General features: G+C 48.7%; 1 protein-coding gene across 2 annotated transcripts in view; it reads left to right on the top strand.

Annotated features, from left to right (window-relative positions):
• The window catches only part of SLCO4A1 (solute carrier organic anion transporter family member 4A1), a 28,633-nt gene extending 12,995 nt beyond the window's left edge, over positions 1-15,638 (top strand). For both annotated transcript variants that reach the window (XM_056354872.1, XM_056354873.1), the window contains exons 2-12: positions 287-1,264; positions 2,342-2,432; positions 3,258-3,379; positions 3,686-3,797; positions 8,796-8,950; positions 9,634-9,829; positions 10,411-10,576; positions 11,183-11,355; positions 11,727-11,791; positions 12,320-12,468; positions 13,268-15,638. In XM_056354872.1, coding sequence (XP_056210847.1) covers positions 439-1,264; positions 2,342-2,432; positions 3,258-3,379; positions 3,686-3,797; positions 8,796-8,950; positions 9,634-9,829; positions 10,411-10,576; positions 11,183-11,355; positions 11,727-11,791; positions 12,320-12,468; positions 13,268-13,417 — 2,205 coding nt within the window. In that variant the 5' untranslated portion in view covers positions 287-438 and the 3' untranslated portion in view covers positions 13,418-15,638. The remainder of the gene's footprint in view (positions 1-286; positions 1,265-2,341; positions 2,433-3,257; positions 3,380-3,685; positions 3,798-8,795; positions 8,951-9,633; positions 9,830-10,410; positions 10,577-11,182; positions 11,356-11,726; positions 11,792-12,319; positions 12,469-13,267) is intronic.
• The last annotated feature ends 11,514 nt before the right edge of the window (positions 15,639-27,152 follow it).

A 27,152-nucleotide genomic window follows, 5' to 3' on the forward strand; every position in this document is an offset into this window, starting at 1 on the left:
GGCTTCTTGAGAGGAGGGCTAAGGGGCTTCAGATGGCAGGGAGACTGCCTTTAGAGGTGGTTGTTTGGGGTTTTTTTTAGTGCTCTGGAATGTTTTGTTCTTTTCTATAATGTTCATGTTGCCCTGATAACCGAGGTACCAAGGTACCCCATGGTGGAGGATATGCAGCCAGCTGAACTGCACAGCGGCGTGCTAATACTTCATGAAAAAAGCAAACAGAAAAAGAAAGGAGCAGGTTTTGAGCATGGTTCTATAAAAGGCACATGTGAAAATTCTCTCTTTACAGATCAGAGCGGTCCTGGCTCAGACCTTCACCATCTCCCTACGGATGTGAGCGCCGAAAATTGCATCTCCCGGATCAGCGGGTCCTCACCGCCCCACAAAGCCATCCTGGCCACCAGCCCCACCTCGACCTGCCAAGGCTCCGTGTTCCCCTTCATGGCAATGCCACAGAATTCAACTGCAGAGAATGGCTTTTGTTTTGCTCAGACACTCGACTTCTCCTGCCCATCCCCTCCTCCCTGCAAGCCCGGCCGGACCTTCGATGCCTCAAGCGGGCGGGAGCCCCGCGGCACTGCACTGAGCAACGGCACCGCATCCTCCGGCGCACGCAGCCCTGCCGACTCGTGCGCCGAGCCCCTCTGCTCCGCCACCCCAGGGGACGAGGAGACCCAGTTCAACGAAGGGATTAAATATGTGTCGGCCGAAGGGGAGGAACTGGCGTGTGGCTGGGGGGGGTTCACCCCCAGATGCTTGCAGCTCTGTAACACCTCTAAGGGCGTCTTGTTCTTCCTCTGTGTGGCCTCCTTCCTGCAAGGCATGACAGTGAACGGCTTCATCAACACGGTCATCACTTCCATCGAGCGACGCTTCGACCTCCGTAGCTACCAGAGCGGGCTGATCGCCAGCTCCTACGACATCGCGGCATGCGTCTGCTTGACCTTCGTCAGCTATTTTGGAGGAAACGGCCACAAACCGCGATGGCTGGGCTGGGGCGTGCTGGTCATGGGCTTGGGCTCCCTACTCTTCGCCTTGCCACACTTCACCACGGGACAGTACGAGGCACATTCGGCGGCGGAGGTGGGCGTCTGCGGGGGAAACCAGAGCCTGCCCTGTGCCCAGGCTGCCTCCAGCCTCTCCAGCTACAGGTTCGTCTTCATGCTGGGGCAGTTCCTGCACGGGATGGGAGCCACGCCACTCTACACACTCGGCGTCACCTATTTAGATGAAAACGTCAAGACTAACTACTCCCCTGTGTACATTGGTGAGTTGAGCTGGAGGGGCAGCTGGAGCCCGTGAGCCGGGCGATGGGCAGGAGAGCTGCTCCGTCTGCCTCGGCACCGGACAGGGCACACTGAGCAGCTGTAGGAGAGGTGCTCCCAGTCTTTTGTTCCTGATAATGGACAAGGTGGTAATCAGAGGGAAGAGGCAGCTGTTGGGGAGGTTTTGATTATTTACAGGCAGGAGCTGTTAAGTGCAGCTGGGTGTTTTCCCCCCCCACAAGCCATGCCTCGCAGATCAGGGGGTGCCTCCGGCTCCCAGCACGGGGCCAGCTGGAGAGAGCCCCACAGCCTGCCCCAGTGCATGGCATTAGCATCTCTGGCAAACAGCCATGAGGCCATACTCAGTCCATGCAAGGGGGCATCACCCCTTAGTGCCACAGCACAGCAGGGACAGTCGCTGGGCTGCTCAGGTGCTGCTGGTGCAAAGCACAGCCAAGAGGCTGGGCTCGCTCCTCTGCTCTCTGTCGCTGATCGCTTAGCAATTGCCAAATGCTTGCAGTCCTATTTGGTGAAAATACTAAAAGGGACAACCTTTTAGCAATTCCAAAATTTAGCAGTCTGCCCATGCTGTTGGATCAGAAGGCTGGGCAAGGAGAGGAGGAGATCAGCAAGCGGATGATCTCTCCACAGCAGCAAACCAGAATAAGTGCCAGTGGTGCCATGATTAGCACAGACCCCTCTGCTGTCTATAATCCATTGCATATTGTCAGCGGGTCATGCCGGCGGTCAGGATGTGGCAGCGGGGCCAGCTACAACCCCGCTAAATATGGTTTTCCACTGAATCAATTTTGCCTGCCCTATGCTATAAAAGTTCCCAGGATGGATGCAGAAGTTTCCCTGGGACATAAATGGGAGATGAAACTTGTTAAAACTGTCTGGCTTTGTTTCTCAGTGGCTTAGGGAGAGGGGGACGGGGCGACAGGAGGCTGAGCATCCTGGATCCGGGAGGGAACTGGGCTGCTGCGGTGGGGCGGAGGATGCTGGGCACCAGCAGCTCTCCACAGCATCCCTGGCTGAAGCGCTGCTATTTGTCTCACACTGCTTGTTTTCCCTTTCAGCTGTTTTCTACACTGCTGCAATCCTTGGGCCTGCAGCGGGTTATCTGGTAGGAGGAATGTTTCTAAATATTTATACTGAAATTGGCAGAGAGTAAGTTGCTAAAAAATAATCTTGTTCCTTTTCCTTTATGCTATATGTTTCCTTTGGGCTAAAAAAAAAACAATCTGGAGAAATGACCCGGTGGCTGGGTGGAAACGTGCCCATGGCATTCAGCGGTGTTTCTGCGGGGGGGCTGAGGCTGGAAGGGTGGCTTGCATTAGCGCTGTTTCTAGAAGAAAATTGCTGACGAACCTGTCAGCTTAAATCCTTCCTCACGCTGCACTGCCTGTGCTAATGAGGCTATGAGCAGCAGGTGAATTGTTTGAATGAGTTCCCTGATGAGGCAACGCTACCAGCAGTGCTGCTCATCCTCCCGGTCATCCAGCCAGGATGCTTAGTCCCTCCTTCCCTTTTAGTTTTTGTAATTTATCCTGAACTCCTTACAGGCTCTTTGGCAGATGGATGGGTTGAAAAGGGGGAGTGGGTTTCCAGGGGAAGGAGTGGGTTATGTCCACCAGTTTTCTGGCAAAGGGTGGCTCTGGGGTGAAACAAGGATTGTAGCAACCCCCAAAGCACAAATGAAATGGGGAGAAGCAAATATGCAAGATGGAGATTAAAGGGGAATTAAAGGATGTAATTTCCCAGGTTCGTTGAGTGCGGTGCTCTCTGGTAAGGCAGGCAGTGCTGCGGTGTGGCGGGGGTGGTGGTGGATGTGGCATCCCCAGCAGATCACCATGGGAGAGGCCAGAGCTCAGTTTCCTTCGCTGACGTCCCCCCCCATGTCCCCCGCCAGCTCAGTGAGAGGCATGCCGAGCTGTCCCGCTCCGTTCCAAACCGCCACCTCTCTCCCTTGTGTCCTTTGGCTGTTTCTTACAGGATCGACATCACCCCGGAGAACACGCTGTGGGTGGGAGCATGGTGGATCGGCTTCCTCGGGGCCGGAGCAGCCTCCCTCCTCATCTCCATCCCCATCCTGGGGTACCCCCACCGCCTCCCAGGTACACGCTGCGGGAATCGGGGCTGGGACTGCACGGTGCTGACACACGCCTTGGGGCTGGCATCCTTGCGTGTGTGTGTGGCTGGGGACGCAGGGTAGAGAAAGAGCTTCCAGGGTTTATATTTTAATTCCTACATGGATTTCACCCCTGCAGCTTTCCAGCTGCCTCCTTCCCTGCTCCTGCCTTGCAGCCATTGGCAGAGGGAGGATGTTGCGTTGCATTTTCACGCTGCAAATCCACCACTTGGGTGGCATCCGTATCTCATGTCTCACATGCTCCTCGTTCCCATTTGCCTCTCATTTTCAGGATCCCAGCGGTATATCGTTATGAGGGTGTCAGAGGCTCATCAGCTAAAGGATGGGAGCCACAAAAAAGCATCGGATCCAGACTTTGGGAAAACAGTTAAAGATCTGCCTCGGTGAGAAAACTGCCCCATGCCTGAGGTTCAGGGAGCCCTCCCCAGGGGCGGGAGCAGTGGGCCCAAACTGAGCTTGCTTTCTGTGATGCTAGCTAAAAGATTTTGCCCATCTTCAAAGATAGCAATGATGCTTCCTTGCAGGGGAAGTTGCAAAGTGCCTGGTCCTGTCAGTGGCTGGGAGCTCTCAGCAAATGGGCTGAACGAGAAATTGTGCTGGGGACCGCGTGGGAGAGCAGGGGACAAGTGGCTGGTCCTGTCCGTGTTTTTCAGAAGCTCACGTCCACGAGTGAAGATCCACCTGCAGTCATATGCAGCGTGTGGAGTTTCACGGAGTGGCTTGGTGCCAGCCTTCCAGTGGCAGGAGATGCACAGGCAATGCCCCCCATGCCCTCTCCCCAGCAGCATTAGTTCCTCCAGTCTGCTTGTGTCTGGCTTCACCTGGCCCAGTCAGGTGTTGTCCAGGGTCCTCTCCTCTCCTCCTCCATCTCCATCCCCATCCCTTCAGGGCTTTGCTTCCTTTATTTTTCCTTTTGTTAGATCCCTGTTTTCTCCTTTTAATGAGAAGAGAGGAAACAAAACTCACAGCTCTTACAGCTCCATTCCAAATCCAGGGAACAAGATATCCTGCACTGTAGCTTTCAGTTCCCTTTGTCTTTTATTCTTAGTTTCCTTTTTTTTTTTAATGTTGCCTTTGCATCTTCCAGCCACCTTTTATGTGTAACTATTTCTTATCTCTCCTGCAAAGCAGTGACAGAGCAGTGTGCTTCATCTCAGGGCTGCTGCTTGGCTGGGCTGTGGGCGAGCGTGCTGGCACCAGGGGCGGGTTGGTAGGAAATGGTTTAAAGGGATCCTGGGTAGGAACATGCGAGTGGCCAAAATAAAATGCGGTCTTTTAACCTGGAAATATTTGCTGTGGATCTTTGAAATCTTTTGTGTTTTGGTTTTTGGTTTTTTTTTTTTTTGTGTGTGTTGAGTTTATATTTAAATGGAGGGCAGGGGGTGAGGTGCCGCTTTATTTGCAGCTTGTGTTTAGCTGGTGTGCAAGCTTTGGATGTTGCAGAGATACCTGGGTACCAATCCCTTTTGGAGCTCATAGTCAATAAGGGGATTTTTCTTTTTTGTATTTCTCCCAGGATCTTTTTGAGGAAGGAGTTTGCATCCATGTGTGATGGCTGCCCCATGCAAAGGCAAACATTCGGTGTTGCCAAACCCCGTGCTGCTGCCAGCAGTTACGTCTGAACTTGGGTTGGGGTATTTGCCTTTGTGCTGGCAGAGGGGGATTGAAGCAGGTGCTCGTTACGGGGCTTTTCAGCAGCAGTCAGCCTGTGTTGGGTCAATGCAACTACTCACACTGGTTTGAAATTCTTGGAGACTTTGTAGGAAGTTTACCAGGGGTTAAGGCAGCTTTACGAAGAATATTACGTTGAACAGATTTCAGTACTGTTATTAAATGGCATTCTTGACTGGGTGCCATCTTCCGAGGTCATGGCTTATTCTCCACACGGAAATTAAATTCAAAACCTGCATTTAAATAATGATAAGGTTATGACTAAAACCAACACAAACAGGGTAGCAGAGAGGGATGAAATCCAGTGGTTGATGCTGTTCTTGCCTATCTGGAGCAAAGCTCCCACTGTTTCTCAGTGAGGACTGGCTGACTGCAGGTACGGAGGCAGTCCTCCTCCGGGAGCATCTTCTTTCACCCCTCATTCCTGAAGAACAAATACCTAAAGGTGGGCAACTCACATCAAACAGTTCAGATCAGTCCAGTCCTTAGTGTGCTTTTCGTTTGAAAGCAAAAACCTAACAGACTTTTGTGTTCCCTGGTTTTGATTATTAAAAGGGAAGTGCCTTAAAGGCTTGCTATTCTGGAAGCCTGCATTAAAAAGGAGATCACATCTGCGCGTGCAGCTCTTGGGGACACGTGGACCAGGCTGGGGAGCAAGGCCAGAGGACACTGTTGCTTTTGTTTTGGTAACAGCTGAGATGCTACACGTTTTCTCACAGTATGGACAGTAAGAATCTCCCAAAGATAAGCAGAAATACTGATGAAATAAAATACTGTTCTATGCCATCAGGTCCTTCCTAAGTGAGCTTGGTGAATAGCTGTATTCACAGTGCTGTCTAAGAGCAGGAGCTTACAGGAATGCAGCCTGCACAGCCTAATCCTCTGCCCTGAAGAGACTTCTGTCTTAATTCTTAGGTTGAAAAGGCCTGATAAAATAGCATTTGCCTTTCTCTGCTTCCATATGATAGTTCTCGTGAAATAGCCCCTCCTGGCAGTACAGAGGGATTCAAACAGAAGGCACACAGAGCTGTGCCAGGAGAGGAGGCTCGGTCCTAGCGAGCTACAAGATGGAGTTGGTGAACATCACTCACTGGTGTGTCAAGCCCTGATCCTCCTCATGAGAGGCTACGGTCAGGAATTCACTCATCCCCCTCGGGTTAGGTGGCAGGCTGGGGCTTTGGTTTATCTCATGCCTTTACTACAGCTTTCGTGCATTGTAAAGGGAGGTTGGTTTACATTCCTGTGGGACGTAGGTGCTGCCCTCTGTTCCCTTGGTGGTGGTGACAGTAGGTGTCATTTTGTGCTGGAAAAATCCCCATTCACATGCTCGAAGATTGCATTAAGTATCTGTCTGTCATTAATGACTCATTAGTTTGTGACTGTGCCCTTACAGCCTGGGGTGTCCTGGGCATGCATTTCTCAGAGGAGCTGCCTTGGGTTGTACAGGTGGTCCCAACCTACCCAGCAGGACCATTACTGAGGAAGGAGTACCTATATCTATACCTATATGCGCCCTTATCATTAAGGGCTTGCAGGATCAGGCTTTTACAGGTGGTGGGGTTCTTCTCTTGGTAGTGCTGAGCCTCCTGAAATGCCTTTAGCTGCAAGAACTGACAGTCAAGAGTACTCAAGAGTTAGGTGGTTTCTGGGTGTGTTTAGAGTCCTGCCAACAGCAGTGAAAAGGTCTGTGTTGACTTTGGTAAGGTTTCAGACGCTGTAACTCCTCACACCTATGTCTTCTGTCTACAAACGGATTAAATTATGTGAGTAAATCCTTACTCAGCACTGAAAGGAGTTCCTCTGAATTTTGCTACCTGCAGGTCTAACCTGTAAGCTTTAAGCAACAGGCACAAAGTCACGCTGGTACCAGGGGACAAATCCTCTCTTTTCTCGAACTGTAAAAAAGTGAAAACCTTGCGCTTTTTCTACATCAGCCACAGGGTCCACAAGTATTTTCTTGCTAAGAGGCTTTGTGCTTCGAAATAAAGCACAAGTGAAAAAATCATTCCTGGAAAATAGTTTAGTAAACTAATCCCAGTAGCTGGACAATAGTTAGTGTAAATCCCCTGTAATCAAGGTGTACGGATGTGTGATATTTCCGCCGTTCAGCTTCTTTTTTTTTTTTTTTATAATGAAATTCTCCACTTTATGTGGATAAAGCTGTATAAATCTGATAGTGAGCCTTGGCACGTCTCTCGGTTGTACTACAGTTGGTTTTATCTGATTTCACGTTTCCTGCAAAGCAGTAGGTGGTGACTGTGCCTTTCAGTTCAGTGAGCATCCCACAGCATCCCTGTTGTGCCATCACTGCGGGATGGTGGGGTTGTGCCCATCTCAGAAATGGGATGGTCTGTGGGACTGGTCCGGGCCAGGCTTGGGGAAGGTCATGCAGCAGCATTTCAAGCCTGTTACAAAACACCCCCTGCAAAAGCAGTGTCGGCCCTCTTAGTCCAATATCCGAGAGAGTGAGAGATAATTGAGACCATCCCATGTGCCTGGGGGCCTTTCTGCGTCTTGGAGTTGGAATCATTGCTGGATCATCTTTCTGCATATAAATGACACTTGGCAATTTTTCAGGCATATCTATGGCGCTCTGCTAAATCCTGATGGGTCGAAGATAAAATGTATTTGCTCGACTTATACATTAAGCTTAAAGTAAACTGTGGTTAAATTGTGGGAGAAAGATTGCTTTCTGTTTTCCAGTGGGATATAAGGTGTCTTGGAGGTGTTTCCTCCATATAGAAAGGCCTGCTTGGTATTTCCCCTGAGCTGCAAAACGTCCATGGTTATCAGAGATTGTTATTCTCGTGGGGACATGGGTTCACATGAATAACACGTGTATATATGAGGATGTTACACAACCTTGTTCCCTGCTCTTAGTCAGGAGTCCCAAGATAACTGCCAGCAGGGACTAATAAAACCTTGAAAGGACTGAGATTTGTTGAGGAGTTGTATCCTTTCAGTATTGCCCCATTTAGGAATGGAAAATACTCAGGCTGACCCTAAATGTTGGAAAATTACTGCTGAAATCATCTGTCTAGAAGTCGTGGGCCTCCTGAGTGTGAATGATATCCCACACGTGCTACTGGTGTTCAGTCCCTGTTAGGAACATGCACATGAGATAAATAGACCCATCTGGTGCCCTTGTGTGATCCACAGAGAAGAGTCGAAGAGCCCCAGATTATTCCCTCGTGTTTTAGGTGTTTGGTTGACGTTCCTCAGATTCCCGTGGCACTTGGCTGTAGCCAGTGGAGCTATAAAAGACAGCCAGGGTATGTGCCTCTGGTAGGTGCCTGAAGGTAGTCAGGACAACTCCCAGTAGGAACGAGAGCCAGAGCAGGTTGGCCCATGAGAGGCGTTATATATAAAGAGAGAGTTTGAGGGCAAAGTTGCTGATGGCCACCTGCAATGGAGACATCTCCACAAGCACCAACACCTGCTCTGCCAGTACAGCGGGAGAGGTGAGGGCATCTGCAGCATCCTTCCTTGGCTGGCAGGACTCAGTAAACCTAAGTGGGGGAGCTTACTGCTCTGTCAAACTCCAGTTAGCATCCTTTTGGGTTTGGTTGGGTTTGGTTTTTTCAAAGAGATGCAGCATGATGGGATGCTGCCTTGTCTTACATGTGGTCCTTCTGACTTAAAGGTAGGGGACAGACCTCAAATCAAAATGTGACACAGTGATTCAATTCCAGTATATTTGTCCTTCCTAGATCAGTACTGCTGCTTCTGAAGAATCCCACCTTCATCTTCCTCTGCTTAGCGGGAGCGACTGAAGCCACCCTCATTGCTGGGATGTCCACATTTGGACCCAAGTTCCTGGAGTCTCAGTTTAGTTTAAGTGCCTCTGAAGCTGCTACTTTTTTTGGTAAGGAAACCAGGTTTTTGCAATGTTTTCCCATTTTGCCTACAAATACGAGAGCACTGTCGCCCATTTAGAATGGAGACAAACATGCTTTGCAGTTCAGTTACAGAGCGGTTATTGTCTTCAGCTATTAGATAGGATTGTTTTCCATCAGCACTTCTGTAGCAAGTGCATTTTCAGAGCTGTATCTATTGAGATCAGGAGAAATGTGTCACTTCTGCAGCCATCTGTTACCCTCTAGAGGAAGGCAGAATAATTGTACACTGTTCCTTCTAGTGCATTGCCAGAAAACATTGACTAAATATTTCTTCTAATGGGGGATGTCTGAACTAGGGGGCATATTTTTGTCGGCATCCTGAAACTGGGAAGATCCTCACTTAGCTGCCTTACCGCAGACCAAGGATGTGGTGTCCAACACGTGTCGATACTCATCATGAGCTCCTCAAAGGGTGTGAAGATCTCTGGGTAGAAAAAGCTGCCTTACCAGGCTTGTGCCACGTTACCTGAGCTGTTACAGAGGTCCACCGACTGTAGAGAAGTCCACTGAACTCCCATCAAGAAGCCACGCAGCATCCAAGGGGTTATTCTCGTGCAGACACACTGCAGTTCATGTATTCAGGCTTGAAAACTCCTTGCTGATGTTTCTAAACTTGCTTGTGTTTTTATCCCTTTTTTTTTTTTTTCAGGTTATTTGGTTGTACCAGCTGGAGGGGGAGGCACGTTCCTGGGAGGATTCCTTGTGAATAAATTTAAACTCCGCTGTTCAGGAATCATCAAATTATGTTTACTTTGCACAGTGTCAAGTCTGCTGGCTATATTCATTTTTTTTATTCACTGCCCTAACATGCCGATGGCAGGAGTAACCCAGACGTACAAGGGAAGGTAATAACAATCATCCCATCTGTCTTATGCTGTGTGGCCCTAGTCAGAATGGAAGGATAACTCCAAATACACAGTGCTGGTGGTGGTCGTGTGTGAATGTGTTGGTGGTGGAAGATGATGTCCAGTCATTCTCACAGGCAGATACTGAGGATGAGACCCAGAATACAAGTGTCCTAATTTTTGCATCTAGTTTATGGAAGAGGCTCCCTCTTTAGCGAGGGAGATCAGCAGCACCAGTGTGACGTACTCCACTCTTCAGTTGCCTTCATGTGGTCCCCCGTTTCTATCCACTGGGGTAAACTGGACTAGGAGTGGGAATCTCCCCTCCAAGTGGAGGTGTCTCCCTGTGAGCTGGTAGCTTAAACTCCCTCGGTAGTTGTGGGAAGGAGACAGCTCCAGGGCACAATTCCTATTCATGGTTAAAATGGGGTGAGGTGAAGCCCTTCCCAAGCCTGGCTTTATGCTGCCTGGGGATCCACCGCATCTCCTACTGTCCCCCATTCTCCTTCTCTTGCTCTACCCATTTCCTCCTGGAAAATGCTGTTCAGTGTCTCCCCACTTACCGCTCCTGTTTCCCTTAGTGTTTTGCCTGGTGGCCACCTCAACCTGACAGCAGCCTGCAACACCAACTGTGGCTGTCTACAGGAGACCTACAGCCCTGTCTGTGGGAGCGATGACATTATGTATTACTCTCCCTGCCATGCCGGGTGCAAAAAACTGTCTGAAAACCTCAGGAACGGCAAGAAGGTATGTCTTGAAGGCACGGTGTGTTAATAAGGTGGTGGCACGTCTTCTCTGGAGTGATTTGGCTGGCTCTGCAAAAGTGTCTACAGGTTTGAGCTTTGCTGCAAATCAGTGTAAAAGCCTGGTGTAGGATGGATGCTCTCAGGTACCACCTGGGATGAAGGCAGAAGGTACCCTGAGGTCACCCTGCTTTGCTTCTCTCGGTGTGTCCAACCTGTTTTGCCTCACTCTGCATCAAACTGCACTGAAATCTGTGGTAAATCCCTCAGGCAGGCAGGGAGCCTGGTAGGCACCAAATTCCTGTCCTGATGCTTATTTTGAGTCTTCAATGAACACGATGCACCTCATCATCCTCCCAGCATGTTGCTCATAGTCAGGCAAAGGCTTACGAAGGGCAATGACGTTCAGTGTTCAAGGGGTGCCTGGCAAAGTTAGTTTCTCTTATTTAATAATCTGTTTTGAAACAGAGGTGTGTCAAGAATGCAGCTTGATTTCTGCTTCACTCTGGGAGCGAAACCACTGGTTTCTGCCCTCCCTGAATTGCTTTGTAAAGCTTTGGCTATCAGCGTGCTCCCCTTGGCAACGTGCCCACCAGCCTTCCTTTCCCAGGTCTACCTGCATTGTAGCTGCATTGACAAAACCCTCCTGCCCGGCCCCGGCGACGCAGAGGCAGGGAAATGCACCTCCTCTTGTGCGAAAAAGCCCCTACTCCTGTTCTTCATGTTCATGGTGATCCTCTTCACCTTCCTGAGCAGTATTCCTGCCCTGACTGCCACTCTGCGGTAAGCACGGCATCATCTCATCCTCCACCAGCGCTGCCAGAAGTCCCAGTATCCACCTCTCCAGTCTATCCTGCTGGCTCAGGTTGTGGGGAGAGTGTGATGGGAACCACCTTGTTACTGGCCGCATGGAGACATCAGGGCTAATTCCCTTCCCTGTCTAGCTGGGAAAGCAAATTTAAGCATTGGCAGCTCTATCCTCTGACATGGGACACACGTGTGTCCCAGTTTACAGCCGGGGGGGGGGGCGGGGAGGGGGGGGAGTGCATTGCACTGGGATGAACCTCGATGTCCGGAGGGGATGGAGGTCCTTGGGCGCGGGGAGGTCCGTGCAGCCTGGCAGCATGTTTAAACAATCCTCTTTTGTTCCCTAGGTGTGTCTCTGACAGGCAAAGGTCATTTGCACTTGGGATCCAGTGGATTGTAGTACGAACGCTAGGTATGGAACAGTGAATTTGTGCGTTGGTGTAGTCCGTTGGCTTTGTGGAGTGTGTGCCAAGCTGTTACCTAAGAACGAGGCACACTGGGTTGGAAAAGGAGGGGGTAGGATACGAGCTGTTGAAAGGAGGATGCTTTCCATTGTTTGGTGTCATTGAGAAAAACCCAATTCCCTTTGCACATGATTCGCAAACTGAATGAAGGGTTCCATAACGTGTTGCGGGGCGGGTAGAGGAGCAATGTCCTGGCGACGTGTCATCAAGTAAAGAGGAGCAAAGGCATTGAAGCTCCTGCATACGTCTTTTGGGTCCTGTGCAACATGTAGGTCAGGATGGTCAAAAGATCCATTGGACTCTCAGGTCTTGAAATTCAGCGTATTTTAGATACCTAATGGCCCCAGATGTTGCGGGATGAGTTTGCTTAATCGCAGTAGCAGCAGAGCCTGATACTTTTCTGTAAGCACCTTGTGCCTTGCGAGACTGGTGCGTAGGTGCTGCCCAAACTAAAGGTCCGCTCTCTCTTCCCACAGGAGGCATCCCTGGCCCCATCGCCTTTGGGTCCATGATCGATAAATCCTGCCTGCTCTGGCAGGACCAGTGTGGTGAGCAAGGTTCTTGTTACGTTTACCAGAACTCAGCCATGAGCCGGTACACCCTCATCGCTGGACTGGTCTACAAGGTGAAGCTGCCGGTTAACTTCACTCTCTGATAAAGCAAGCAGGTCTTTAGGAGGCAGCAGTTTACTCTGGGAGAGAATTTTACACAATTGGGTTGTCCTGATCTGCCCCCCCAGCCCAAATTAGACCTTCACACAAGAAATATTCTCAAGGAAGGCAAAAGCTCCAGTTGCTTCTTGCCAGGTAATGGTGCTCCAGGCACCATCATTCTCTTAAATTCCCATTACTTTCTAGGCTTACAGCTTCTGTTGCACCGTAAGAAATATCTCCTCTTCTCCCAACAGTTACAGAAGTGATTTTTTGCTAGAAATGGAGTAAAGTATTTAACTGCTGAGAGTTAGTGAGAGTGAAGGATGGCATCATAGGCAGGCTGTAAATAACCGTCCCCTGATCACTGTGAGAAAATAGCTCTGTGTTCCTTATTTATTAGCTGAAAACCATCATTTTAACTGCTCCCAAACAAGCACTTGCCCTAGATAGCAGCGTTCAGCGGTTGCTGCGATAAAGAGGTTTTCGAAAGCCTTCCAGCAAATGGCTCAGATGGTGTTGGTCCACGCAGCACCACACTCCAGGTGTCTGTGTGGGGCTGAACAGCTTTCCAAATTCTCACTGTGCCATTGCTGTGGGCCTGGCTAAAATCAGATTTTTACCCCCTGCAGTTCTGTGCACAGGTCTGCTGCCCAGGCTGGCCTTCAGCATCATCTCCTCCCCAAAGCTTGGTCAGCAAATCTCCTTCCAAATGGGGGCTAAGTGCCTGGGTTTGGGGGAGCAGAGGGTAACGGGGTGTCTCCGTGGCTGCAGGTGCTTGGGACAACCTTCTTTATAGTCGCCTGTTTACTCTACAAACCTCCACCGCCAGAGTCGGCTCCAGGCAGCTCGGATGCATCTGACAGTGGCAACGGTGACCTCCAGGAACACAAACCTTCGCTGCCGGCTGGGGAGGATATGTAGCACTCTACGCGTGCAAGTGACTTTCTCAGTCTCAAAGATACGACGAGAAGACGTTATGCAGTCCCTAGGGGGTTTTAAATTAATAGTAATATCACTTTTTTTAGTTCAAGATAATTAAATTAACCACTGGTGTGCTTCCTATTTTCTTAACAGCAGAAGCACATTTAAAATCGTGCGCTGATGCCATATGCAGTTATTTAATTTTCTTTAAAGGGCTACCGTAGCTTTATTCATGTCTGTGACAAGCAAGGACCGCGTTCTCCACTCGTGGAAATGAGCACCAGTAACTCCAATGGAGCATGTGAGGTTTAAACCACCAGAAGATCTGGGCCCTAATGTCTCAATCGAAAAGCCAACTGTAGCAAAACTTCTGTCGAGACTTCCTAAGGCTGAAAAGAGCCCTGCTGTCCTGCAGCCTGTGCGGCAAAGGGGACAGCTGGCCCTAAAATTACTGTATGCAAAGCAGACGGCCCTGACAGTGTCCTCCTCCTTCCTGTGACACAGCATCGCTCCTTTTGTTCAGGAGCAGATTATCTAATTATGCAAACTGATATTACTGTGCAATGGGAAGTAGATTTGAGGGGAGATTTGTCTAGCAAATCCATCAGTACACTACAGGCAGCCACCCCTGAGAGCTGCCGAGCACTGTATGTTCACTGCCTCGTTTCATTGCAGGGTTTACACCGTGGTGACACTTCATTTTTTAATTTTTTTTTCTTGCATTGTCTTAAGGTGATGCCTTTTGTAATGTACTGTGCAAAACTTGAATTTCTTGCTGTTTGTTGGGTGTGGGAAGACATGATACAGATCTATGCAATGCTTCTCTTCAGTTGCTCTGTAAAGGCATTGGGTTGGGGTAGATGAGAAAAGTCAGAATGAATTTCGTTTGTCTCTAGACCTCTAGCTTAAGGGATAGCTTGTCCTCACAACAGACTGCCTCGTGGGAAGGGGATGCTGACTTGGAACTGGCCTGCTTGCAAGTAGAGAGGGCAGCATTCCCAAAATGACCTTTGAATGTGCACTTGCAATATTGACCAGGACCTTTCTGAGGGGGAAAAGTGGAATTTGGGCAGGCATATGTCTGGCTTCCCTCTCAACCCAGATCAGATTAGCGCTTAGTCTGCCTGTATTTGCACAGCCACATGATCCAGGTACAGCTCCGGGGAGGGCTGTGGCCAGGCCCTGGAGCCCAATACTGTATTAACTGCATTCACGGGGACGGGACCTACGTTACTGAGCTGCAAAACTGGCACTTCTTCTGTGCCAGCTGCTACTTAGAATTACTTTGTAGGTGTTTTTGTATATTTTGTGTATTTATGCTTTCATAAACGGAGACGGGATAGGCATTTGATTACTTTGTTAGCAAAGGACCACCTCAGAGCAGACAGGGATGACGGCACTGAGAGTGTGGTCCATCTTCAGGTCGATGGTGGTCAAGAAAGCAACTTCTTCCATTCACAGATCCCCTTCCACCAAAGCTAGGTAGTGACCTTGCCACTTCCAAAGCTCTTGCTTCCCAGCCTCTGTCGAGAACTGGGAGAGACTTGAGCATCTCCGGTAACTGCTGGAAAAACTGCAAGTGCTCAGGGTGAGATGGGGGGGGGGTGGCTTTTGGCTGCTTGCACACGGGCCGCTGGTGCAGTGCGGCACAGCTTGGATGGCGCACAGCCTGCAGGAGAGCCCTGTTTTTGCAGGGAGGCAGGATTAGACCCGCTGATGCAGGAGTTAACCCAAACAGCAAAGGCTTCTTCCCAACCTCCAGCTGGGTTTGGAGCTACCTGCAAACGTGAGCCTCTCTCCAGCCGTTGCCCAGTGATTGCCCTTCCCAGCTTACAGACGCGTTGGGTACGAGCAGGGATCTTCAATGGGGAAAATGCATGAATGTATTTTGGGAACATATTTTATGTATGACATATTTATGAAAGGTAGAAGTTTTTCTTAATATATTATGGATATTGCAATGCAATTCTAGTGTTTCTAAAATAAGCTTTATCTGAGTGTGGTGTTTTCAGAGTAAAAGAAAAGCTTGTGGGATTCTGGCATTTATTGTGTTGCTGTGGGACTGGTAAGTCATGGGCTTAAGTAAGCAGCAACAAGGCGTTCCTGTTCCATAAACAGGTTGTGTAGGTGTACAGGTAACGTAAAATATTTGAAAGTATGTTTCCCAGTCTCATATGAAGTATTATATTGCTATAAAAGCATAAGAAATATAATCAGTATTTCACAGGTACTTGTGTGCATGTTTTTCATCAGTTGCCAGTCACCCTTTTCCAGCTGCTGTTCTCAGCAGGGGTGGGCTGGGAGAGGGAAGCCTGTGTGACAGAACCTGCTGCTAATGGGGTCAGGGCCACCCCAGGGGAGTCCAGGCTTCGCTGCAGGTCATCACCATGCCTCCCAAGGAGGAGAGTTTGGATTCAGATTTGTGCTTAAATCATAGTGTTAATAAAGGAGCCAGGAGCTGCAGGCAGCTGCATCGTCTGACCGGTGGGACAGCAGGTGACACTGAGACCCTGTGGGTTGGTGTCTCCTGCTAACTTACCCTCTCCTCCTGAGGCAGAGCATAATTGGTTTTGAAGGCAAAATGAGGTTTGTGGTTGCTGAAGAAGAAGAAGAAGGAAGAGGGAAGGTAATACCTTCGCTGTCCTCCTCCAGCTGCAGACCCACCCTGTTAAAGCTATGGAGTTTCTCCCAGCCCCACGGTACATGAATGAGGCCAAAGTCCTGTCACCTATGGTTTGCTGAAGGGGTGATTCATGCTGCTGACAAACAAACGGTGGTTGGTATTGAGGACACGCCACGGGGAAGTCAAACAAAGGAGCATCCAGAAGGGAGTCTGAGCAGGAGGAGCTGCGCGTTACTGACTGTAGGCAAAACCCCAGGTAGTCAATGAGCCGTTTTTCTCTAGTGCAGGGTTTGTTTGGAGGCTTCCTGGAGGCTTTCGAATGACAGCAAATGAAAGCTTTGAGTGTGATACACCGATGGTTTTGCAAAGCATCCTGCCCTTTTCCTGCTGCTACGGCCTCTTCTATGCCCGGGTGTGCAGAAGAGCCTGGATGCCTTCCCCATCTCGGGAGCTGCATCCCCTGGGATTCTGTGCGCCATGCCCTGCAGCCCAGCCGTCCTTCTGGCCATGGACAGGACCCAGGAGCAAAGAGTGGTAATTCACTTTTTATATTTAGATTAATATAATTCAGGAAGGGGGGAGGGAAAAAGAAACCAAACCAAACAAAACAAACAAACTAAAAAAGAGGAAAAAACCCAATGCAAACCAACAAAAAAAACAAAACCAAAAACAAAACACAAACAAACAAACAACCCAAAAAAACTACCCCAAAGCCCCCAAAAACTGATTGGCATGTTCTGAGTGCATGGAAAAAAAAAAAACAAACAAACAAAACAAACAAAAACAACTTTTGCGCGACTCCCAGCGCCGGCGCTGGCGGCAGCCGGTGGCCGTGGGCCAGGCGGGTGATGCCGCTAGATGGCGCTGGAGCCGCGGCGGGGGCGGCGGGGAGGGGGCGGCTGGTCCCGGCAGCGGCGGGCGGGGGGCAACGCGCCCCGGTAACCGGCGGGGGGCCCGTGGGCAGGGGGCAGCCCGTCCCGTTAACCAGCGGGCAAGGGGCAACCCGCCCCGGTAACCGGCGGAGTTGCGCTGCGTTCCAGGTTGGCCCCAGCAAAACCTCAGGTATATTCCGTAAGATCCAAATGAGGTCCAAGGTAAACGTTTAGCATCTAGGACAGGTCTTTCCAGGGAAAACGGGAATCATTTGGAATCAGAAAGTTACACAGCGGGGAGGGTGCGAGCAGAGCAGCTGTATTGTTTTTACAAAAGTTGGTAAATCCTTACTCGAAGCTTTCCCTTCGCGAGCAGGGATGGAGAGCTCTGAGCTCACTCAAAAGCCAGTTTTTCTCTTTACACTTCCCCTGCTTCATTTTCCTTCCCCAAACGCCACCGTTGCGATGGCTGTTGGCCTGAGCCTTTGGATAAAGATAAAACCCCCAACTGCCCATCCCGAAACAGCACCGTCCGGCTGCAGTGCCACCCAGACTTACCAGGGATTTAATCTCCCCAGACTCACCTCGGGGTTACCTGCTGTTTAAACCCATGCTCATCCCCCTTCACCTTCCCACGCCGCTCTTGCTGTGTCCTTGCTAAGCGGGGAACGAAGAGCAAGCATGGGGTTTGGGGTGAAGGGCCGGCTGTGGGGGTGCCAGCCCCCGCCGGGTGGGAGGCTGGAGCTGTGCAGCTCCTTCCCTTTGCTGGTACAGCTTGGGGTGGTGGGCTGCCGGCTCCTTGGAGAACCTGGCTTGCAAAGAGCTAGTAAGTGCCCACCAAGGCGGGTAAGGCTGATGGGGGGGCTCGCTCTGCCTCCCCACAAGCTGGCAGAGGGGTATGTGCAACACCAGAGCAATGGGGGGGATGCAAAGAGTGGTCCACGGTGAGTCCCTAGCTGCATCACCACACACAGATCTCCTCCTTGGCTAGCCAGGACCACACGGGGCTGTTCTGCCCATGCAGCGTTAGACTGCTCAGTCTGACTCTCCTCTTGCTTAGGACAGAAATTAAATTGACTGAAGTCAGCTAAGCAACAGAGTGAGAAACAGAAGTGAAACAATAATTAAACTGCAGGAAAATGCAATCTTTACATCCCTACAGGAGTTCCTTGTGCAGGAAACGAAAGACGCTTGTTTTGGAGCACAGCGATAACCCCAGGGGGTCTCCCTGGTCCAGCTGAACTCAGAGGAAAAACTTATTGAGCCCAGTGGGCTCTGGGTGAGGCTCATAATTAATAACTTCCCTGGTTTGCTTTAAAATCAAACAGCAATAAAGAAGAGTGGCAGATTAAAGGAAATGTGTGTTTTAACTAGCCAGCCCAGCAAAGGTGTTGGCCAGGGGGGATTTGGGGTGGCTGTGGCTCTGCTGCTGGAGTGGCACTGGATTTCTAGCAAACAGTTTGAGGGGATTCAAGGGAGCAGGGTGTGCTGGCATTTTCTGTAGCCAAAATAATTTCCTCTGGAACAGAATAAATGCTAAGATTTTCTTGTCTTCCCTCAAGTTTTCATATTGACCTGCAAGCAGCAATTTTAGAAGATGGAAATAAGACCATTCTGCTCCTTCTAAAGAGACAATGTATTCCTTCTCCATTGAGGGATCCACCGTTCAATTTTCTAGAGACACATAGAAGACTAAATCTCACATTAAATTAAAATTTTCAGTTGTGTTACATCTTGCCTGCTTTGTTACCAAGTAAAGCTCTGTCAGCTAACAGAAGGATCAGAGAAACCTCCTAAAAGTATATAAAATGGGATGAGTCCACCAAAAACTCTCATTACAAACCTACCCTTCTAGCAAGGGGGAAGCAGAGCTACTATAAAATTAATATTGCAGTAGTTCAGTGAAACACTAATGCACTAGTAACTATAGAAACTGTAGCTCTAGATGTGAATGTTCAACATACTAATGTGCCCTGGTTCAAACTAATATGAAATATGTGATCTCTTACTATTCCAGCTATCTGGTTTAAAAATACAAAATCTTTTCCAAAGGGGAGAAATGCTTTGAAAGTTGATGAAACCGCAGATAAAGCCTTCCACCTCAGCAGAGGTAAAAATTAAAAAGCACACACTCTCTGAGTGTTTACAGTACTAGAGATAAAATCTGCTCAATAGTTGTCACCTGAGCAGTAGCTATGAAAAATGCTCTTAATAGGAAAAGTTAAGTACCCGTCATTTTTGCATGCCTTCATTGCTAAGGATGGATTGGCAGGGGATTTGCCTTGGGTGATGCAGACACTAAGCAAGACTAAGTAAGGATGATGCAGGCACTAGACTCGGAGCAAAAGATTGCTGGGCACCATCAAGTTCGTGCTTTTTTACATCAGTCAGGATCTGTTAGGGGCTGTCCATCTATCTTGCTTTTTAAAGGCTTGCCCTGTGCAGGGAGGCAGCTTGTCCTGAGAAACAGCCCAAGCTGCTAAAGAACCCCCTGGGGCTATCTGATGTGTGGCTAATCTTTCTTTAACAATATTTCAGAACTTAATTGTCCTCATTTTTTACATAATAATCCACAATTCCCCACCAGCAAGATGGGAAGACTGGTTTTGTGCAATCTTTTTTCAATACTTCATTGAATCTAGGAATCTAGGAATATTCCCTCATTAAAACATTGCTGTGTGTTTCTTTCACATTGTCCCTGCGGGGTGGGGAGCTGGGCACTGAGCAGTGTGTTACCTACACCTGGGTAAATCAGATAACCAGGAAGAAAACTGATGAAGAATCAAGAGAGTTTATCAATGTTTTTCAGGTTTCTCACAGTTCATAGGTCGGTATAATTCCAGACTTGTGAGCATTTCTGGCATCTTATCTGCCTCTTGTCGTGCTCTGAATCAAATGATGCTCTTCTCTTAGAGATAAGCCTTGTCTCACTTTTCCATAGCTCTGTCATTCCCCTTATCATGGAGATCTTGGTAGCTCTGTGTGGGGTGGCTCACGGCACTGCCCACCTGGGGTTTACTTTCCTTGTGAATCCTGCACGCTGGAGAAGCAGGAGAACATCTGGTCCTCTCCAAGATCCACCTGAAAACATGCTCCAGCTCTGTGGGTGCTGGGGCTTGCAGGGGGGTCCCTGCTGTGGCCCAGGACAGGTTGCTGAGCTGCTAAACCTCTGCCTTCAGCCTCAAAACTTAAAAAGCTGTAGGAAGAACTAGAAATCTTCCCACATCACTCCAGCAGTGCTCTCCTGCCTGTCCCCAGGGTGGGCACAGGGGGCTGTGGTACAGGCGTGACCCAGCTGCTCTCTTCCCCAGGGGTGCCTGGGGAATACCTCCCTCTGGAGCATCCCGCATCCCGGAGCCAGATGGGTGGTGCTCCTTGGGAGGCACAAGCTGGAGAGCTGGAAGGGGGGGGAAAAAAAAAAGTGGCAGTGCTCATGTTTTGCTAATCTAATTAGGCAAAAGAACATCATTAATGCTCTGTGTGTCTAATTGATTAACATTCCCACTAAACACAAGGTTGCTCTCATTAGCAGAGCTTCGTAGCTGCAAATGCCTCTTTGCCTGAAGTTGCGAACATGTTGTGTACCTAGGAGGCGCATCTCGTTTCTGTCTTTGCAAAATACTCAACATTTTTGTATGGCTATTAGTGATGAAGGGAAAGGGAGGACACAGGAGAAAATTATGATCTTGAAGGCCTTTTCCAACCTAAAGGGTTCCATAATTCTAAATGATTCTGTGAAAAGCCCTAAGTACAGAATCAGCAGAGAGTCTTCGAAAGTGAGGGTGGGTTATTCTTTTGTGCCTCATTGAGGTGAAAGGGAGCAAGATTATTTTTTTTTTCCCTAACCCATAACAATAGTAAAGATTTTCCATTCTACATGGGGAAAAAATATTAATCTTTGGGGCTTCAGTGAGCTGAAAACCTGGAACTGCACAACTCATTTTCATCAAAATGAATCAAATTTTTAAATTTACATTTTGCATTTTTTTCCAATTTCATAAAAATCTAAATGAAAACATATTTTGTGCCTAGACCAGGAATTTGCATTTCATAGAAGGATGAATGTGAGATTTCTTTCTTTTGCAGAAGCCTAAGACACAGTGCCTGCAGCACCAGCCTGCCCCGCTGCGCGCTGGCAGAGCAGTGGGTATTCCTGGGCCGTGACTCATCTCAGGCAAAGGCTGGCATCAAAATTAATTTCTGCCACAGAATGAGATGACTGACATCCTAGGAATGCCCTTTTTTTTCACCGACTATGGAGGTAACTCATTTACATGTAGATTTCTACATCGCAGAGACCTAATTTCGATGTGAAATAATCCCAGCCATTTCACATTCTCATCAGGTGTCTTTTCTACCTTGGAACAGAGAGCACCGGTGCTATCCCGTCCCATCCCATGGTTTATTCAGAGTCTGTGCCAGCAGGCAGCAGAAGCAGCAGCCGCAGCCATCCCTGTTTTGCACATCTTGTCCCTGACCACAGCTGAGCCCCTCTAGCTGGGCAGGCTGCTATCAGACAGCAGGTCAGTCAGGCTGAAACCATTGCTACCTGATCATAAACCCAGTTTTTCTTCCTTGATGTCTTTCCCACCATCGTTTTCATGGATGCCAAATGCACAGGCGGTAGGGCAAGCTGCAGCAGGTTTCCCCCACGCTCCTCACGACCACCACCAAGCTGTGCCCTGCCTGTCCCGGGGCTGTGTCACCCCCCGAAGCCTTTGCCGCAGCCCCGCTGCCCCTGGCAGAGCCTGGCACACACCAGCCAGCGCCATTTCCCAGGCTACAGCAGCTGCTCTTGGTGTAGGAATAGAAATAAATTTAGGTCATCCAATTATTCCTTTTGCCAACAACAAAACACAAATTCCGGTCTCATTTTCCCTTTTTTTTGTCCTACCAGAGGGATGACAGAGGTGGTCAAAATATTAAGAGCTTCATATTTTCTTAGGGAGTTTACCTATACATAAACCTAATATGAGATGGGTCTAAACTTGCAGGTGGGCAGTGAGAGGCTGTTTTTGCTGGCCACCTTGCCCTGTTCCCCAGGGGACTGTAGCCGTATCTACCTGGCCCAGCGTTCTCCAGCAGCAGAAAACACTCTACAAGTCACACATGGCTCACCTGAACCCAGTCAGGGCAAATAAAAGCCCAGAGCAAGGCCAGCGATACAAAAACCTCCGTAATCGTGGACCGGGCATCGCCTTCCCTGGTCGTGCTCCGTCTCATCCCCGGGAGCGGTGACAAATCCCGTGTGAATCTGGGTCACGGCAGGACAGTGACAAATGAGTGGCACAGGCTGTGTGCGCCTCAGCTTTTGCTGGCAGCCAGCCCCTCTTCAGGGCTGTGAAAAATGGTTTTATTCTTCAGGAATGTACATTAAAAAAATTGCAAAGCGGAGTAATGCACCCAATTCAGTTTTATGCTCACTTCCTACATAATCACTGTTGAATTTTGTTTCTGTCTCTTTGAGGGGGAAAAAAAGTTGCTTCCAAGAAACATTTGCAAATAATTGTATTTACAGAATTATTTTGCATTCATGGGCTCTCAGGGGAAGCAGTGGGAAAGGCACCAGAACTGGGTACATTGTGATCTGACTCACAGATAAACTGCTCAATGGATCCACTTCCCAGGCTGCTGCTATTTTAATTTGGCATTTGTTTATAGTTTTCCTTTCATTTTGCACATTTCCTTTTCAACACCGCCTTCCTGGCAACACTCACGCTTTTCATCTTAGTGGGACAGAGGAACCAAAAGCTCAATAAGTTAAAGAAAGATCCCATTGCAAATGTTGCCCCATGTTATTAAAGTTTATTCTTTTTCTTCTCTGGCTCCTCATTCCCAAAGAGATGGAGCTCACTGCAGTGAAACCCAGAGCTGGGAACACAGTTTTTCTACCTGGATAAGGAGTGTAGTTAGCTTATTAGGAGATGGGGACAGACTAACTTCAAGCAGCAGCTTTGGGAGGTGATTTATTAACCCTCCTCTTCTGAACAGCTGCCCTGGGGGTCCTTCCCACCGCCTTCCCCTCCTGCCACCTTTCCATAGCTGCGAGGCTCAGCCTTCGATGGAGCAATCCCCAGTGCTATAATAAAATGGGTAAATGCCCTTTATGTCTCTGCAACTCAGGAAAAAGCACCCATACGTGGAGTCCCAGTTCTTTTAAAACATTTTTTGTTTGTTTGTTTTCAGCCTAAAACAGAGCTTCTGTGGATTTGGGGATTCTTGCCTGCATCTGTGCCAGCTTTGGTTTTTAAAGAAATACCATTTTAGCTTATCCCGCCCAGGATCACAGCAAATCCTCTACCTCTTGAGAGCTTTAGTTACCAGCTTTCATGGCATTCTTATACAAATCCTGTCGGTAGATTAAAACTGGGTCTGAGCAGCTTATACCCACCAGGGCTGTGAGGCCAGTGCCCCTGGTCCCTGGGTATAGAGCATCCCCCTTGTACCCTGAGGCGGGAGAGGACCCTCCCCAGGCACCTGCCCCCTCACACCACAGAGGAGGCTGCTAGTCTTCACCTTTACCTTCCTGAAATCCATGAAAGAAATAAGACTGACAGGAGGTTTTCATCATCCCCTGGATCTCCTCAACATCAGGAATAATTGCCATGACAACGTGATTTCCTATGTGCTCTACTAAGCCAACCTTGGGGGCCACGGTCCCCGCGAGGACTTGGGTGTCCCAAAGGTTTTCTGTCACGTCTTCCAGCCCTTCTGGGGATGTCTCAGATACTGTGGGGTTTCCAAAGCAGCACACATTATATGTTCAGGCACCTGAATCCTTCCTCAAATGTCAGCCTGTTTTGGAAATTTCACACTGCACAAATCCACCTTGCTTTCCCTCTGGTGTTGGGTTTAAGCTTTATATCGTGTATTGCAAGAACCCCGAGCAGGAATATACATAGGCATGTACAGAGGAAGAAAGAAACACTTGAAATGAAAGATCAAGTTATGAATTAAAGATAAAGGAAATGTAATTACTGTAAAAACCAACTGAGAGCATGCAAATGCTGAAATGGATTAAGGAGGAAGCGCTCACCAAGCACGGCCACATTTGCTGTCGTAATATCCTGTTTATAAATCTAAAAACACAGTATGTTGTTTTAAAACATACATAACATACAATATGTATATAACATACAATATAACAATGTATGTTTTATAACATACAATATGTATGTTAGATAAATCTAAACACAATATGTCATTTTAAAAGCGCAACATTTAACCTCCCCCATGCTAAGTGTTTTGATTTAGGCTACACTTAATGTGCCAGATGTAATTAAAACTCCTAAACAGCTGTTAGAAGTGATGAAAATTTATCCTTTCCTACCTGCAGCGGATCGAAGGGTATAATTGAAAGCAGGCAATTAACAGGACACCAGAGAGAGATCATTCACGTTAACCTTTTCTCTGTGCACTGCTCTGACAACAGGAATGTGACAGGCTCTCCTTGCCTTCCTCTGCTCCGCAGCATTCCCCATTCCACTGCCTGGAGCTTTTTTCCATTACAGACGGAGGCACCAAGTTCAGGCGTGCACTCACGGGTGTGCACTCACGGGTGTGCACTCACGGTACCTCTGCGGGCAAATGCATTTGGCACAGCCCGACCTCAGCAGAACCGCTGACAAGATGAAAAGCCTAAAACTGCATCCTCCTGCTGGCCCACTGGCTAACGAGGTGTTAAAAACCCGGGTAACGACATTAACTGGACCCAGACTGGAAGTTACCTTGGAAAAGATCAAAGGGAGATCAGAGCTAAATTTTGACGCAGTATAACATGAAGACGGGGTAGATTAAGTTAAAACTCTCTTCCAGTCCCAAATGCTTGCCAAACTTTGACAGGCTCAGTTTTGAATTCAGATCGGATAAGGCAAATGTTTCTGCATTTGTTTAATTTTAGGAGCATTAGGCCTGAATTAAAACATGTGGAGGGGTAGACCTGCCATCTCACCGCTCAGCGCCTGAGCCATCTGGCTGGGTTCAATCCTGCCTGCTCTGCGGGGTCTGGGCTCAGTGCTGGGGTCCCTGACCCCCTCCTCAGCACCTGCGCAAACCTCCTGGGAACTGAAAGGTTTTACTTGTCTTTCTAACAGTTAACATGAGAGAGACAGGGTTGGCACAAGTCATTCCTCCAGGCCAGTAACACGTATTTGGAAAATGGGCTTCATTTCACTAACTTGGGGTTTTTAAGCACTATCCCTCTTGAAGAAGATGTCAGATACCACAAAACACATGGTGAAACCAGTAGCTGGGAGAGAAATGCTCTTGTCCCATTCTTACTCATTCATACCCTTCAGTTCCTATTGATCCATTTGTTCATCAGCTGCTTTTCTCCTAATTAATCCGCTTTGGTGGGTAAATCTGCCTCCCGCTGTCTTCCCTACGCATGGGCTCTTCAGCGGTGCTCCAAATTCTAAGCTGTGGTAAGATTGTGGTCTGCAAAGAATAAATAAAAAAAAGGATAGCATATTTTGGGGATCTCGTAACTGCAGGGAACAGAGGAGATTCCCCAAATCCCGTGTGTTTTGTCCTCCTGGCTGACAGCACCTTACCAGTTCCCGGTGGCACTCGTCTCGCTGCCATCACACCTGATCCTGCAAAGGGTTTTCCTGCGTTTCCCTGTGGTGTCATGAGCTGTGTCCTCAGCTGCTGATTCAGGTAGTATCATCGCTGTAATTAGAAGGGGGGAAAACATACAGAAAGAAAAGAAGTCCTGGGGTGTGCAGAGAAAATTATACAGCTTGTTTGTGATTTCTTATTGCTTCCTTGATCTGATCAGTGCTTGCAGTAAATAAACACATACGTACATAAATTCGTATAGTCTAGCTCTTTCCAAAGCATACTCTCCCCAGACTGCATATAAAACCCATCATCATTTGATACTATAAGTGGCATAAAACTACTTGACATTTTTCATTGTGAATATCAAGAATGTTTTCTTGCTACTGCAAATCCCTGAGGATACATCATGCCTGGTTATCTCCGTTCAACACATTTCACAGGGGGACATGTTATAAGAGAAGCAAGATTGACAAAAATAAAAATTCACTTGAATGTAGAAGGCAAGTCTATTTCTTGTTTGGCAGGCTCCGGCAACAGATCCTCAAACAGCTCTTCATGCATATCAGATACATGCACGACACTTCAGCTGAGAAAATAGCTGCCTTCCACTCTGGGGGAGAAACAGGCACTTTGCATTACCCACCTGATCATGGATCATCGGAGCTGAAGTTGCACAAAAGCTCCTTTAAGTACATTTCAGGCTGGGGAATTCAGACCTGCCTTTGTGAACTGGCTATGCAGTTTGTTTCAAAGGGAACTGGTTCAAACACCAGCCCTATGCGGGGTGCAAGGGGGGCGAGCAGCGGCGGAGCTCCTGCTCACCCAGCCAGGCAAAGCCAAGGTACATTTTTTGCACCATTTCTGGGCAGAGTTGCCGTCTTCCTCCACTGGGCACGGGGCCTGGGAGAGCTAAAACCAGCTGCAGCACTCAAAATGCTTCCAATTATCTTGCCCAGCACTTCATTCTGGCGGGGATTTGCCTTAAGCTGAAAAGGAAAACCTAGTAAGAGCTGGCTGAGAAGAAATAGCTGGTGGGACAGGTGGGATGCTTCCAGGTGGGCTGGTGGGCTTCCATTTTTATATTCTCCCTGGGCATGTCACCAGTCACCTCATCTCCTGGGCTGACCACGATGCCCAGTGCTGTGGGAGCAGGGGTGATGCTCAGGGTCCCCTCACTCACAGCCGCAGGTAGCTTGAAGCCAGCTGTGAATGGCACTGGGGTGGCAGCTACAGATGCTCACCAACTGGTATCTGAATTTATGGAAAATGGGCAGTGGACCTGGCTGACTCCCCTGGGTCTGGTGGGCAGTAACCCCAACGCTTTGCACCGAGTGAATCACAGGAACAGAGCGTGCTTCATTAGAAGACCTCCTCATAAGTTATTAATTATTATTTAGGCTCAATACCAGACAGAAAAATTTAATCAGCCAGCATCGTGAAATAGCAGTGAGGGAAAACTCTAGCGAGCAGCTACAAATTACCAGCGGCATTATGAAATTGTCCCTGTGGCTTTAACTGCTCATTTTGCCGTATTCGTTAGCAGTGCTACTCTGCCTGGTTTATCTCTGCTAGGGAGAGGCTGTAAGCATCGCTCCTCTCCATCATCCCCCTGCTGCAGCGGGAAGGGCTCCTTGCTGTCCGGCTGCGCCTCCAGCCAGGACTTCATGGATGAGACCTC

Source organism: Falco biarmicus, chromosome 10, assembly GCF_023638135.1.
Source record: "Falco biarmicus isolate bFalBia1 chromosome 10, bFalBia1.pri, whole genome shotgun sequence".
Taxonomy (NCBI): Eukaryota; Metazoa; Chordata; class Aves; order Falconiformes; family Falconidae; genus Falco; species Falco biarmicus.